This window comes from Pyrgilauda ruficollis, unplaced genomic scaffold (assembly GCF_017590135.1).
Source record: "Pyrgilauda ruficollis isolate IOZ18807 unplaced genomic scaffold, ASM1759013v1 scaffold23, whole genome shotgun sequence".
NCBI lineage: Eukaryota > Metazoa > Chordata > Aves > Passeriformes > Passeridae > Pyrgilauda > Pyrgilauda ruficollis.
In genome coordinates, this window is record NW_024522539.1 from 8,413,490 (window position 1) to 8,430,167 (window position 16,678).

Sequence of the window (16,678 nt, forward strand, 5' to 3'; positions counted from 1 at the left end):
GTGAATTGAGGAGAGCAATCTGGGAGGATGGGACTTCATAACCTAAAGCTGTAGGATAATTAGCCCCAATATGGAAATGAATCAAAACTTACAAAAGTGTGAAAACTCACGACTCAGAGTCCATCTTGGGTGTAGCCCTGGCCAGGCTCTTGTACTGCCCAAGGTGTATCCTTTGAAGGCCTTTTTAATAAATACCTACTTTATTTCTTTACTCTGTCTAGCCTTTGTTCTAGATAGCCTCTCAAGGCATCACCACGAGCTGGTGTGTGAGGGATGGCAACTAAAATATGCCAAATCCTGAGAGATTTAGAAGCAGCATGGGCTCCATAGTGAACACACCTGCTCCCAACTCCTTCTGGGAGCTGGTACTCAACTGAGAAATCATGAACCACAGTCAGGCAGGACAGTGGTGGGAGCCCAGCTCATCTGTGCCTCCAGGTGTTTCTTGTTTCTGCTCACAATGCCACAGGCACAGGGGTACAAAATGGTCACTTTTGACAGACTATCGTTGCCTTAACAAAAGACAAATTAGATGACAACTGATAAAAACCCCCAAAATCATGTACATGAAACAGAAGTTTAGAGATGTAAATGTACATAAATGTATGTAAGTAAACCCTACTAGCTGCTCACTATAATCCTTTTACCCTGTCATGGAGTATTATTTTAACTTTCTTTTTTTCAGATTTGGACCATTGCCAATAACACAATCCTCCTATGCAAACTGCAGCTAAAGACAGGCACAACCAGTTTTGATTAAACACATTACATTTGAGCAAAATGTATCAATAAATAATACCACATTTTTAGAAGCAGTAAATACATTGCACTAAATTGTAATGAGAATAACCATTAAACATACATCCAGTTTTACAAGTGATCCAGTCTAATTTTCATAAGAAACTACAGTTCTCTGATATTAACTAAAATGAGTATGGTTACAGTAAGACAAACATTCAACCACTCATCAAGTTTGCTCTTTGGTTTAGGAAGAAAATGCCAGTAAATGTATGAGGCAGAAGTATCAGAAATGTTTTAGTAAATGAAGTTACAGGAAGGGATTGTTTCAGAAATCTGTTCTTCTGCCATTTGAAGAAACATTAGAGGATACTAAATATATTCATGTGTGCTTGCAAAAAATACTACTCATGAATGAGAAGACATTAACCTTAAAAAAAAAAATCAGTGAGAAAAGGCACAGGATAGAGTGTGCACATATAATTTTGGTCTTGGTGCTTTATGATTTTTTAGAGTTCATTTATCAGACATGAGTCCTCTCAGTTTTTATTTTGTACAAATGCCACATTACATTCTTAATTAGACCCTTGAAAGTACTGCAATTTGGAATTTGTAGAAAGTCTGTGTTAGATGTATAGAAATAATGAACTAGTGGCTTCTGCCAAACTACAGATAATTTTACAGCTACAAAAAGGTACATTTATGACTCAATCATAAAAACTGTTTGTGGATAAAGCTCTATTTTACCAGAATATAAATCAAAGATATCCATCTGACAGAGAAATACAACAGACACCTACTGAACTAAAAATATTTCTTCCTCCTTGCCCCTCTAACCTTTCTTTCAGGTCATCCAAGCAGCGCTGAAGATGAACTTCTCCTGCTGTCACCAGCACATGTTCTCCTGTCTCCTGGATTAAAACCTGCACACATGGATCAGCTTGGTTTAAAAGTTTCATCCCTCTGACCAGCTGAGGCATATCACCTGGCAAAACAGGGTGCTATTAACAAAGGAATACTGGGAAAGAAATACTCAAAATAGGATAGACTTAAACTGAGAAACAGTAACACTCATTTTCATGGAAACCTGAACACAAATAGGTATTTGAGGAATACACAAAAACTTTCAGTGGGCAATTTTCTGCTTATGAGTCACACAGAGCAGCAAGGTTTAAGAGCAGCAACTGAAAACATAAGCTGCACTCAGAATTTGTCACCAACAATTTATGTACTGATGACAAAATTCACATCATACAAATATAACCATGTAACACCACACTTCAGTGGATTGCACATTTTTTGTTTACACAGCTTTACAGCAGATTCAGCAGAACAGGTCACCTATTGACTACGACTGTGCTATGTTTCTTCCTATACACAATTAACTTCAGATACAGCTCATGAACAGCTCACACCCAATAAAACCCCTGAATTTTATCAAAATTAAGTGATAAAAACAATCAGGACTTCACTCCTCATTTTCACAATTATCAAATTATAACCTTTCTTATCTATACAACTTTTTAAAGTCATCTTTCAGTAAATAATTTCATTTCCTTGCAATCTTTTATAAGTGTAGCAAATTGCTAATGCCTAAAATGTTCCAAATAAATAAATAATAATATTAACTTTACTAAAATAAAAGTATCAGTATGGATTACTTAGAAGGCATAACTTCAAATAAAGCACAGGAAGGATTCTGAAGTAGCTGTAAGCCACTAGAAAGCTTTAAAGTAATTAAAATCTGAAAAGAGAAAAAATCAGGAATGTGAGAGCTTTTCAGTGAAACAAATCACAGCTGTCCCTAAAATGAAGGTGTTTAAAATGAGCTGTCTTAAAGTTAATGGAGAATGAACAAGCACAGCTGAGTCAAATTTGGCTAGATTACATCAAAGCTATGCATAAACACCCCATGTCAGCAGCCTTTCATAATGAACACAATTTAAAGAAATTAATTATGAATTCTTTTTTTATTTTACACGGGCAGTAGAGAATACCCCAGGGGTTTCCAGGAATGTATATTCATATTCAGAAGAAAGAGTGACATTAAAGTTGTCATTCACTTGGAGACTATTAAAAGAAATATGATATTGTTTATTTACTGCTGAGCTTGTAAGGGTGTAACAGAAAAATATCCTGGAAAAACAAAAAATAAATGAAAAGTGGAAAAACTGCAGTGTTATTTCACATGGCCAACAGAGTTTGAACACAGACTTTCAATTTTGTCTCTGCATTTAAGCTCACAGAATGATGAGTACTTTTTTTCTTTCTTTTGGAGCTGATGGCAATCATACAGGAAGATTTTGACATGAGTGTGAAGACATGCAGTAATTTTGTAAAATGTACATGGAGAAATAATTTATATGAGTCATTTTTCAACATAAGCAGATGTAGTTTTGAAGCAGGTCTGATGTGGCAGTGCAGTGCACATACGTGACAGTGTGTGAGGGCCACCTCAGGACTACACACAGCTCTCTGGGCAACTGCTATGGCCACATTTTGTTTGTCTTCCTGTTATTGCTAGCAACAGTGAATTTTCAGGAGACTTCTGCACATATAACCACCTTTCAGGCTTCTGTCCCCCTAAAAAATTTAGTTCAGATCATAAACTCAGAAGCTACTGAGGAGGAGAAACTAAGTAATGGTGCAAGAATGATCCAGCTTCATTTCTTAAGAAACAAAAATTACCCCCAAGCTGGTCAGTAGTTCTAGAATTACATTCCTTTAATATTTTGAACTTAATACTACAATCTGCAGAACCAGTAATTTCCAATACTTTCAAAACTGCTTTAACAAGTGGAGGATGTACAATATATGATTATCTGTTACTCAAACACATGAAACAAAGAGCTGCCAAGCTGTCCAATAGCTCTCTAAAAACAACATGTAATCTCAGCCTTAAGAGTATTTTGCAACTGAACATAAAGCCAGTTATTTTGGTTCTACCAATGCTACAACAACAAATGGAAATTGGGCTGAAATTCAAATAAAGCCAGAGGTATCCCACTCTGTTTTGCAGGAAATGGGGTGGGGGCAGCAAGGAGAAGCAGTACTGCAAACCTGCAGCAGCACAAACTTACTGACAGCTATAAAAGAAGGGCAGCAGACAGAACCCACAGATCTGCTCACCTTCACTGAACTGTTAGCCCATGCAGCGTCTGACTTGTGAACAGCTGTCACAAAAGGGCACAACAACTTCTCCTGTGTCTCCTCACCTACCGAGACAGGAGCGAGGCAGCTGCAACAACTCACACTGCCCTCCTGCCAACATGCAGGTTCATTTTATACTGGGCAAGTGTCTGATTCAGTGGCTAGCTCATAAACTAGCCAAATCACCGAGGGCTGGAAGCTGCACTGCAGCCACACTGAGCTAGTGTTACCATCCCCATTCCTCCTGAGGCTTACTTGGATGTTTGGGTTCAACTGCTACTCGCACAATTGGGGTAGCTTCGAAGTTGAGAGGTGTAAATGGTGGACAAGCAGGTGATGTTGACAGTGTTGCAGACTTCAGCACAAAATCTTGCAGGCCTCCTATTCCTAATAGAAATTGGGGGGGAAAAAAGGTAAAACAGCAAAAAAAGATCATCAACTGTCATATTAAATGAGACTAGAAACATGATCATCAAGTTAAAAAAAGGTGAAATCATTCTAATTACAAAAGGAGGATTCAAGAATTCCTCACTGTCCATATAAAGTATCTGTTAAGATACTTGTCCATAAACTGGGTTCTTAAGTCTTTGGTGTGACATTTGATATTTAGTCTCACAGTTCCCATTGCATTCCCTCAGTATTTTAAAAGGCATGTTTATAGCTCTGAAGAACAGAAAGGACATGAGGAATTTTTTCCCTTCTAATATGTCCAAGCCTTTGTACAGCTCAGATTTAATTCTGGTGGTTTAAATTCAGAAAAATTTAGATTGCACGAGGCCTGCAATGGTCATCCAGTCCAACATCCAGGCCAAAGCAGGGGGAACATCACAATTAGATCAAGTTGCTCAGGACCTTCTTCTCAAGATTTAAACACTTTTTACAGTAGAGACTGCACAGCCTCTGCTGGCAACCTCCTCCAGTGCTTCATTATTATTATTATTGTGAAGAATGCTTTTTTTTTTCCCTTCCACCCCCTCAAGCCCATTTGGGATTCACTTTTTGTCCAACTTGATTCTTGTAAAAATGAATTCATCCCATTGTAAGTTATTAGTTCTCATTCTGTTATACATTATAATGCTGACAAGTTGAAGAAAAGTGAGATTAAATTGTAGTGATAAGAGAAAATATAGAAAAAATATTAGCTATAAATCTGCAAAATAGCTGCTGTAAATGCATACTGAGTTTTGGCTGGCTGGCACATTTAAGAGAATGTGAAATTATTGCCTTCAAATTCCTAACCAACTGCACATCATTCATAATTTAGTCAAAGCTATTAAAACACAACTAGAAGTATGTGAATGATAAAGACAACAAATAAAGCTGATATCCATTTATACAATCACTTTTCCTGATGCTCCTTCAATCATAAGCAATGAGCTTTGCAGTTCTAATGGAGTATAAATTAAATGAGCATGTAACTTGTAATGCTATGACAAAAGTGAAATCTTCAGCTCATAACCTGTATCTCCCTAAAAATTCAATTCACATTGTAGACTGCAGTATATTTGTGCTCCTTCCTCCTTATTCTCTCCTACATGCATGCCCAAGGAGTGCTTCACCCCAGCTCCCCATTATCACCCTAATACTTTTCCTTTTTTTTTTTTGGCTTAGCTTTCTTCATTTGAGGCCAGAAACAAAGAGGGCCAGCTTCCACCCTATGAGATCATGCAAGAGTTTGAGTTCTGCTGCAGATTCAGCTGCAGAATCAGCCTGTTCCTCCAGCTCTGCAGGCTGGATGCCTGGCCAGCAGGGTAATCCAAAACCCAAAATGTCATTATATAAGAAAACCTGCCTCAAAATAACTGGAAGCAGAACAACATTCAATGGCTTTAAATGCAGGATTGCAGATGTTACAAAGAAAATAAATCTGTATAAACTCTGTGTTGCACCTGACCTATGACCAGCATGTATTTCCTCTTTTTCACTTATTCAACATGTGGTTTGAATGAAAAACAAATGCTGGATCATCATCACCACCAGGGACTGAGAAAAGGGATGGGTCCATTTTATTCTGATCTTCTCCAGCTGGTAAAATGAAAATGATTTAGAATGGGAGGTGAACGGCTTCTTTGCACAGTGTAATGTGAACCAGAGAAATAAAGTTACCAAATATTACTTCAGTAGACTCACTCTTTTCTTAACACGTTCCTGTACTTTTCTGTCATGAAGAAAAACCGAAGGTTTTTGCTCTTCTGTTTCACATTTGAAGTCAAAAATACATGAAATATAAGTGTCTGGCACCAGTAATACACTAAAAAGAAAATACTGTCAGTTTTCATGAAAATCTGTTAGGCTTACAACCTGAGTGTTTTAATTGCTGAAGTGTGTGAGCTAGCAGAGAGCTGTGTCCAGCCACACTGAATCTATTTAATTTAAAATTTTTTATTAAGAAATGTTAGAAAAAATCTATAAAGATTCTTGGATACTCTTTTTGCATAATGTGATTACTAAGTAACCGCTAATGTGTTTTCTGAATAATTCCAGAGGAAGAGGTAACATAACTAATTCCAAAGCACCACATGTCATCAATGGAAGAATTCCACTAATTATGATGATACATAAATCTTAAAGTTAGTTATCGTCCAGACCACTGAAATTTGTACATACTACTTGAGATCACAGATCTCAGATATGTATCAATATGGTAGTTGAAAGGTCTTAGAAAAATCACTCAAAAATTAAGCCTTAAAAAAAGCCTGTGAGATAATGGTAAGTAAGACTTTCAGGGTTGGTGGTTTGTGCTTTTAAAAGCAAACCAAATGATGGTTCAGGGAGAATTATTACAGAGGCGGTGAAATATGAGATTTACAAAAGTTCTTTTATTTAGTCCCTTCTCTGACTTGCCCTAGAAGATAAGAATAATAAATCAAGTATATACCTACCTGTATCACCAGATATTAGCATATGATAGAAGCTAAATGATAGAAAGAGATAAGAACATCATGACTGAAATTTTCAAAAGGAGTAGGAGTTTTAAGACAAGTCTCAATTTACTTTTCACTTCTACATCTTGCTGGTAACCACTACACCTTACACAATAATTTTGCTGCCTTTAAGGTGTGCTTTTCCAGCTCAATTCAGCTATAAAGATCTGAACACATAAAAGATCAACTTCAAGGTATCTGTAATTAGTTTCTCTTGATGTAGAAAGATTTAGGCATTTAACGTTCTTTCAAGTCGAAAAAAAAATGAAGCAGACACCACCAACATGCTAAAGTCTTTCAATCAGATAAGGGAATAATTTAGTTTGCAGTGTGAAAAATCAAACAAAGAAGAATGAAAGCTGTTTAAATTTTAACTTCTGCCACATTGTTACTAGCCTCAGCACATTAGTTCAGTCGATCTTTATCTTCTCTCACTGATGATATCACCACTTAAGTATCCCGGGCTGCTTTGGAATGGAGACTTGTCAGGCTTTGGACTAAACACCGAAAGGAACTAAGTAAAGCAGAGAGCTGATGTTAATCTTCCCAGTAAGGCTCTGTCTCCACTGAAATCTATCATTTCTTATCAATGATACCTCCTTAGAAAGATTAGAACCTTACAATATGTAAAGCCTCCTGGTTTAAATGCTCCATGCACTTCTCTACGGATCAGTGAAGACCATGCAAGCTCCTCCATCATTCATGGGAATTATGTAGGTGTGAGGCAGACTTCTGTAAATCTACACAATCTGAAATCTCAAAGTGAGCATGTGCCTGTTGTTTCAACGGGATTGTACAAACACAATGACACCTCTATAATTTTGTTTGAGCAGTAATACAAATACATTTATTACGCCCTGTGAGAGACATTAAAAGAAACATCTTTCAAAGGTGATTTAAAAAATATGAGAAAATAAATTCACAAATCCACCTTAAGAGTATGATTGGCTCTAGATGTTTCCAGTTAATTCTTGAAGTAAACAGGCTAGAGGCCGACCAAAACAAACAGAAGAACAAACTATATTTGCCAAATAATATCAAAATAATAAAAAAATCAAGGAAAATCCTTCCATATCAATCATCATTCTTCCTCTAATCTATGCAAATAATTTTCCTTCTCCCAGTATCTAGATGAAGACTACAAAACATTATACCATTAGCTCACTGTTACCAAGTGGGTGACTACCATTGGTTCACTGTAACCAGATAAACTTTAAGCATCAGCCTCCAGCCCTTCAGTCTCTAATTAAAAAAAAAAAAAAAAAAAAAAGAAAAAGGAGGGAAAAAAGTGGCTTTTGGTAGGATTAAACTCAGTTACAATAGTATGCCTTTTACATTTGAGGAATCTTAAAAGGTTTTACTAATCACTGAGATTATATGACTGTAACTGCAGGGACAAGTAGCTAGTAGGACTTAAGAATAACTTGTATTATATGTTTATCACCTCAGATTTTAAGCGTGTTTCTCCTTCGTCTCATGGGCACTGCAGAGAGACATCTGAGGGCAGAATTTGACCTTTCTATATCAGAAACTATTTCTAGAAGAGAAGGGAATGTAAGTCAAGACACAGACCACATTCTAGTTGAGATTTCATCAACTTTTCCCATAATGCACACCACATGTTAGCACAGAGTGCTGGTGAGCCTCCTCTTCTCATCTCTAATTGTGCACTTCCCCCTCAATTCTTAATTGTTTCTAGGCAAGTGAAATTGTTTGTATGGAAAAATGAATATTGTAAGGTATGTGCATGGTTTCGGCTGCTCTCAGTTCCAATCATCTTACAGAAAAGTTAATTAAACATTTTCTTTTTCTGCTTTCCCATTTTTTCTTGAGATGAATCTCTAAAAATCACCAGTACCCAACAGACTGTAGAACCATTTGCCCCAGCTTCTTCCTCAGTTTCAAAACCACAAGTTCTACCTGAGTGTACACTGGAGATTAACATGAATTCAGTTTCTCAATACCAAGGTGTTCAGATGTAATTTTATTATAAAATTTTACTTTTTGGTTCACAGCAGTTGAGGGGAAATTGAGCCTACCTTTCTGATCAGATGGGAGTAAACTCAGCCATATTACAAATAATGCTACAAGAAAACTCCCTCTCCCCAAGGGGCACAGTTGTGCTAAGACACTGAATGCAATAAGCAGCTTTTGACACAAGAAACAACTCAGTCCTTCACTACTGAATCCTCAGGAAGTGAAAGATGAAACAGTGCTGGAGCACCCCACTGAGTTCTTTCAGGGAAAAACCAGCAGTTCAAAGAACAAAGCTGTCTGCTTTCAGAGCTGCAAGGAGAACAAGGATACAGTCTAACAGCACGTTCCACTAAAATGTCCCATTAGTAGATTATAGTTTCTAGAAGGATTGCAAACACACATCATGAGTAAACCAGCCTCATTTATCTTCTGCTGAGTGCCTTTGGGATAAAACACCATATATTTCATTAGGCCCTTAGACTGCATGATAACACACATTTCCCTAAGTATTGATTGAGCTGACAATTCGAATTATGAACATTCCTATACTACTTCAGATGAGATTACAATTTCAAGGAAACTGCAAAAAAATCCTTTATATTAAACAGTAATATCTTTAAAATGTTACAATAAATGGCTTGAGATCTACCTGCAGTCAGACTTTGTGACAAAATTGACATCAAAGCTGAGACAGAAATTTGCTTTCTAAAATACAAATTTACCTTAAAGCAAACAGAATTAAACCAAAATCTGTTAACATTCCAAATCTGGCTTCTGGATTTACAAACTGTTGTAGTCAAGATGAAATATTGATTTCCTTAAGCTGCTTAATGAGACCAATAACTACAGAAGATGAAAGTATTTCAAATAATCATGTTTTTCTTATGGTACACAATTATTTCATTTATCATGCCATACTAATTTTTGGAGCTTAGACTGGAGAAAATTATTCCAATTTTTCAGCATTTATGTTTAAGTGTCATTTTAGCACAGAAACCTAGGAATTTCGTACTTAGATCTGTAACAGGCCCACATCCACCTTTACGTATTAGGAAATTAATGCACTTGTAGCTCCACAGAAGAAAAAAAAAAAAGAAAAAAGGAAAAAAAAATCTTTACTCCAGTTAGAATTACTTTAACCTTTTAACTGTAAAGCATTCTTGACAAAGGTGCTGAACAGCACCTTTTGAGGTTTTATAAAATGGTCACTAGCTGTCCTCAGCAGTATATATGCAATATATTTTGCCCTAGCCCACACATTAAAATTCCTTTCCACACACCAGCTCAACTTGACATCACTTGAAAGCAGCAATCCTGAACAACAGTAAATATGTGGACAGATCTCTTCAATGTGACCACATAGGCACTGGAGCTCACTTCAGTTTCAGCCTGTATGTCAAATTAATGCTTCCATTACTGCATGTGGGAAGCATTTAGTGCCATACAAAACTCTGCAAGGGTTTCTGAAACACAAACCAAATTTTAGATTTATAATTACTTTAAATAGATTATTTTAATTTGACCTGACAGCGACACATCTGAATTCACTTAATTCCTAAAAAAAATTACTACCAGAACTTGAGCACCAGTTGAGAATGGCTGCTGTCCCAAACACATGGAATTTAGAAATAGTTGTTCAACATACTTACTTTGATAATCTACACATCTTTTGAAACGCTGATTTGTTGTTGAGGGGTTTTATTTAGTAATAGTAAATGTGCTTTTATAAATAAACAAATGGAATTGCATGTTGTACTGGAAAGCAGATCAGCTGAATTCTTATGAAGCATCCTATGCAGGGAAAAAAGTTGCCCAGCAATCCTCTAAGAAAAAAGAAAGTCTTCTTCTAGTCAACATAGCTTTAATTACACTCCCTGAAGACTCTATGTATCTTTCTGTGAGGATGAGAGTGTTTCAGGTGTAGCTCTGGAGGCCTCCCTGCATTGTTCACACATGTTGGCCATCCACTGCTGGTTCCCACTGGTAAAATGAGAAAACTATTAAAAAACCAAAACAATAAAACCCCCCAAAAACAAGAACAACAACAACAACACCCTCATCCCTCAACAAAACTCAAGAAAACATTGAAGTGTTTGGTAAAATACATTACCTTAGGCTTGATATGAATAACTAAGTTTGTAAAAGGAACATATACCAAAAGATTCAAATTCCTTCCCTCAAGCTAGCAGTCATCTAGCAAAGACACATTTGATTGACTATTTGGACTTTAAAAAGGAGAGAAAGTTATTTAAAACCAACTTCTCTGGCTAGTTACATTAGAAAAAAGTAGAAAAATCTTTTGTAGGACCATTATCAAAACATTAGATGTGCACACATGCTCGGTTCCAGAAATCTATTAAGAGAGGACCACGTGTTATGGGATCATGAAGAGAACAGATATCAGAAGTATTAATCAAAACAATCTCTTCTCAATTTATTTCAACGTTTTTTTCAAATATTTCACCTACATTGAAAGGTATGGATGTTCAGAAGGCAGAGGAGAGGGAGGCAGCAGCCTGAGGCTGGGAGGGGAAGCATGGAATCACTTGTGCTCTGACTGAGCATGAGAACTGTTTAACATTAAAGAAAGGAGATGGAGGCAAAGCCTTTCTACTTGAACATGTAGCAAAGCTCAATATTTATTTCTAAGTAGACAATGGGAAGACATAAACCCCCATACAATATTTGACTATTTTTATGAGAGTACTAGAGGTAAGATGCAAATGAACAAAGATCTAAAATCCATTAGGGGTTTCAGCACAATAGAAAACGTAATTCTTTCCAATTTCTTGATCAAATGCTTCCTGTAACAGACCAAAATAACTAATCTCAGCTAACAGATCAATAATATCAAATGATTTCTTCATAAATCAGACTAGTTATAGCACAGTCCACAAACCACCCAAAGAGCAAATGCCATTTTAGGCTTTATTCAGTTCTAGTAATGTCTCCTGAAAATGGGCAGACTTCATGCATATACTGTTTTCTTAAACAGTAGATTTAAGAAGATTGTAAAATATAACTAACATCTGTTACTTCCCAGAATCAATTATAAGATGTTAAAATTAATTAAGCCTTCAGGCACTGATCTTGCAAAGAATTAATTTTAATCTGTAGAAGTCTTGGAAGTTTAGTCATGTTTGCCTTGGAAAAGCTACATGAACATATTCCTACAAATCCTGCATTACACATTCCAGGTACATGGGGAATTTAGAATCTACTACTAGAAGTGTCAGTTACAAAGGACACTGGCAGTTAGTTCAAAAGCTCATTAAATTTTGTCCATCCATGTGCTGATTTATGTTTAACTGTAGAATCCCAATATACGTGATTTATATTTCATTACTTAAAGAAAGAACATAAGGCCTTTATCATGCAATACATCAGATAAATGCAAATACAGACTAACCAGCTATAAGGATATTCCAGATAGCACAGGCAGAAGCAGCACACTGACTACCAAATGTGTACAGCATCCTGTGGGAAATGCCTGAGCCATTGACCATTTATCCTGCTAACTTGTAAGACATGCAAGTAACTAATTAAAATTCAATTTTCCAAGACCTGACCCAATGCCTAATGCTCTCTTTTAAAGGCAGCCTCCCCACCCCCAACACATCTGTCTGTAAGTGATTTATGCTGCCTGATTTTGTTGCCTTGGGAAATATGGCTTAGAGTCTTCCAAAGCACCACGAATAATGGACTGCTTCAGTCTGCATTATACAGAATTGATGTTTACTTTAAATACAGTAATTTTCAAGATGGATAAAGAAGAATATAAAATTTCACTTCAAGCTAAAAGAAACCTTCAACTAGTCCATTTGTAGTTACACAAGCAACAATATTTTGGGAAAAAAATTTATCAGAAGGATTCTAACCAAATAAAGCACCTTTCAAATGTCTCAGATCCGGACTATTTGATATAATGGGTAAAAAACAGATGGCATTAGAGGGAACAGGGATGTCTTAAATAAACTTGTTATATCAGCAGCCTAGGTAGTCATTGATAACGAGTTATTTATCACATGCTCCAGTTTAATAGCTAAACTAATTAAAAAATAAACAGAAAATGCACTCAAATTGTAAAAAAGAATGAAAAAAGTTGCTGCCACATGAAAACCTGTTACGGGGCTATTAATACTGACCTCAGATTGAAAGTAATTCTTATTTTTCCACAAAATTATATCTAAACAATGGATTTTAAAAGTCAGCTTCATGTTAAGTAGTACTGCCAGTCTGCCTCTGAGTAAACTAAGCATACCAAAATCAAGTATATTTAAAATGTAAAAAACCCCTAAAAATTAAGAATGCTATTTATCCTCCTTATCCCTCCAAACCTTTTTCCCCCCAAAGGAAAGAAGACTGTAATTTTCACCCTAATTTCTGATTACTTCAGTTAATGTATCATCGAGAGTTATTACTGTAATTTGCAGTCTGCATAATTTTGACTTCCTAAAATATTGCAACATATTAACTTCCATTAGCTCTAGGACAAGAAAAAAATGGGAAAGAAATACATAGATCATTCCAAAGGTATGAGAATTCTTAGGACTACTGCAGAGGACCACATCATAAAACTGAGCTTTAAAACACTCCTCTAGTTTAAAATGATGTTATTAAATAGAACTAATCTTGATTTTTAATGCCTTGTTGTAAAGAAACCCAAAACCCAACAAAATAACTAATAAGATTCCATTTTTTTTACATCATATGATGCATTGAGAACATCCCCAACACTGCTGTCTTCATTTGCTACAAACAGGCACAAGCCTCACAGTGACAGAAGATACCAGGGAGGGAGCTTGGAGCTTCAACACCACCACATCTGGAAAACTCTGTGTTTTTCTTTTTTATCACCAGTCACTGATCAATTCATTTGCATTCAAGGATAAAAGGAAAAGAGACCCCACCCCAAAAGGCAGTCTGAGAACTCCATCCCAAGTACAGCTGGGATGACCCACAGCCAGCTGTCCCCTAAACACCAAGCCTGTCTCCACTTCTGGCTCCCCAGCACCAGCACTTGTCAGACTCTGGGTGAGACAATTCAGGATACTAAATAAACAGAGGAAAACTAACCTAATAAAAAGCAATTTTCCCCCTCACCCAATTTGCACTTCCTCAACTATCAGTGCATTAAGAGGCTGTTTCTGACATTTTGTCCAAGACCAGGCAACTCAACATATTAATCCCAGTGAAACCCCAAAGGCACAATGACACCAACCATAACACCAGGGGTAAACAACCAGAATCTCCAAAAACTAGTTGAGAGACCTTTTCCCATCTACCTAGAGGGAGCAGCTAACACCTCCAGGTTATGAAAAAAGTTCATTTGTGTCCACGCCCCACCTCTGTGCCCTCCCAAAGGAGGCCAGGCTGGCTGACTTTGTGCTGCCTAAGCAGCAGAGCCCACAGATGAGGTATCCAGTGTCACCCACAGGCAACAGCAGTGGCTCGGCTGCTGCTTCAAGACAAAGCAAAACCTTAAAACACACACAAAAGAGAGTCAGCTGCTTTTCTGAACAGAAGAAATGTGGCCATTTGCCACTGCTCTGTATCAGCTTTACACACTTTGGAAGAGTTCCAGATAGATAAACCTTTTTTACTAAAAATGAGAGGCATTTCTGCTGAAAATGCCTGAGCACTGAAATGACTCTTTTTGGTTGAGAGGCAAGGCTTTCAACACAGTATGTCATACTTCCTGATGGCACTGTGGACACAAAAGAATCTGTTAAAAATGGAGTATGTTTTTAGTCCCATTTCCAAAGTAAACACAACTCCTGTAATCACACAGGCTCCCCTCAACAACTTTTAAACATGTTGTCAACTGCCACTAAGTTCACCAACGAGAGAGAGCAGAGGGTTCAGGTGTAATTAAGTTTCCACAAGTTATGTAAAATCATTGGCTAAGTACTGAAGGGAGACCAAAATTGGTGATCTCACTGAAGAAAGGGCAGGCAAAACACGATCGTTTCACGTCCTGCCCGGAGCAGCTGCCTGGCGACCAGCACGCGCATCCCGGCGGCCAACTGGGACACTACTGCAGCAGAGAGGGGAGCTGAGGATTTTAAGGACATCAGTCCACAGGAATCCAGGCTTTGTTAGTAACACTGCTCAGAGAACTTTCTTTTTGAACATCACAAAACAATTATTCTTTTGTGCAAAACCTCAGAAAAATATAACCATCAGGATTCCAGACGTTTTACATCCCATTTTGAGAGCTTCTCAATCATGTGTGCTTTCATCAGCTCCAGGAGGCTAAAGAGTGGGGAATGGGCAAGACGTCTTTGTGTAAGTGCAATAACTGATGGAACAAGAGCTACCAGCAGGTTGCATTTTTATTTACAGTAACGGGTTCACAGCCATGCAGCTCACACCAGTTGGTGACCCAATACTTCAATATTGTACAAATCTTAACATATGACACTTGGAAAACCTCAAGCCTTTGCATGAGCATGAGTTGTTCAATATTATGTTTCAGAAATGCAGTTAGTCACTGAAACAGACTTGTATCAAAGCTGGCATTTCATTGAAGCTTAAAATGTCAGTAACAGATAGACTGACTAATGTCCCATACATTAACTTAAACAGCTGTAAAACTTACACACTCAGAGTGGAGTTTTTCTGTTTTTCCACCAGTACATTGTCTCAGCACAGGTCTGGCTACATTCAAGACAATAACAGTGCACTTAAACCAACATCAAGAATCTTGGAAAAAACCTCCCGACTTCAAATTTATTGGGATGACAGAAATTACCTCTATTCTGTCGGAAAAACTTTGACTTACATCACAGCTGGGGTCCTTACACTCCCTGCTGTTTTCCTACTGCAATCTCACTGTTTTCACACAGACAAGGACCAGAAGCAAAGATTGCAATATAAAATTCTCTCCACCAAATTAGGTGAATTATCTACCAAAACATGCACACAAAAGGAAGGTTACCAAATGTAAAACCCCACAAAAAAATATTAGCTACAGTCCGTGACAGTCACGACAGAGGAACATCCTTGGAAAATGGAACTTCTAATTTTAAAAAATCACTCTTGAATTTTGCCCCTATACATAACAGACCTCACTGGAGTAAGTAAGGAGCAAGGAAGTTTAGAGACGAACCCTACCCTTCTTTTAGTCTTAATTAGATGCAAAAAGATATCTAAATTTGGTTCCAGGCATTAATGACAAAATTTTAAATACAATCAAGTAAGGTGAGCAGGTGTTCTGCATCTTAAGACATAAACTCAATATTAACAGCCCTTCAAACATTATTTCTTGTCTCTGACTGGAATTCAACAATTCTTTATGCATAATGTTCTTACCCATTCAGATTCCGAAACACATAAAACTAGAGGTACTATCTAGACTTGCTCTTTTCAAATTGATCATGAAATTACAATAGTTTTTACTAGGTAAACAAAAATGGAGTTGAAACTTACACTGCTTGGTTTGCAGAATACTTCTAGTAAATATCAGCTTTTCCAATTATTTACTAAATCAAAAAGCACTACAAACAATCTAAACTTTGAGCCTAAACTATGCAGCGCTGCCCCTTTAACAGTGTTGTTTAGCAGTGCTCCGCAGTTTGACATCAGTTGATAATCCTAAATATAGCTGTGCCTTAAGTCCCCCCCACAGCTCACAGCCCAGACAAAGCCAGCTCCATGACTCACAGCCCGACACAGGCCAAACAACCCTCCCGACTTCTGCAACTTCAACTGAGACACCAACAACATCCAGATCTGGGATAATATTTAGAAAATAAGTCATTGAAACACAGCCTTTGTTAACAGTCTCTTGACTTTTTAACCTTGCTGTTTGTTACACAGGATTGTGATTCTCTGTGAATCACGTTCCTTCAGTGGGGTTATGTGCAAAAATTACTCCAAGCTGCTCT

At 37.2% G+C, this 16,678-nt stretch overlaps 1 protein-coding gene across 3 annotated transcripts in view; it reads right to left on the bottom strand.

Annotated features, from left to right (window-relative positions):
• EFL1 (elongation factor like GTPase 1) overlaps nt 1-16,678 on the bottom strand; it is a 63,324-nt gene that overhangs the window by 16,448 nt on the left and 30,198 nt on the right. For all 3 annotated transcript variants that reach the window (XM_041469175.1, XM_041469177.1, XM_041469178.1), the window contains 2 exons: nt 4,144-4,275; nt 1,576-1,723 (listed from right to left, as the gene is read on the bottom strand). In XM_041469175.1, coding sequence (XP_041325109.1) covers nt 1,576-1,723; nt 4,144-4,275 — 280 coding nt within the window. The remainder of the gene's footprint in view (nt 1-1,575; nt 1,724-4,143; nt 4,276-16,678) is intronic.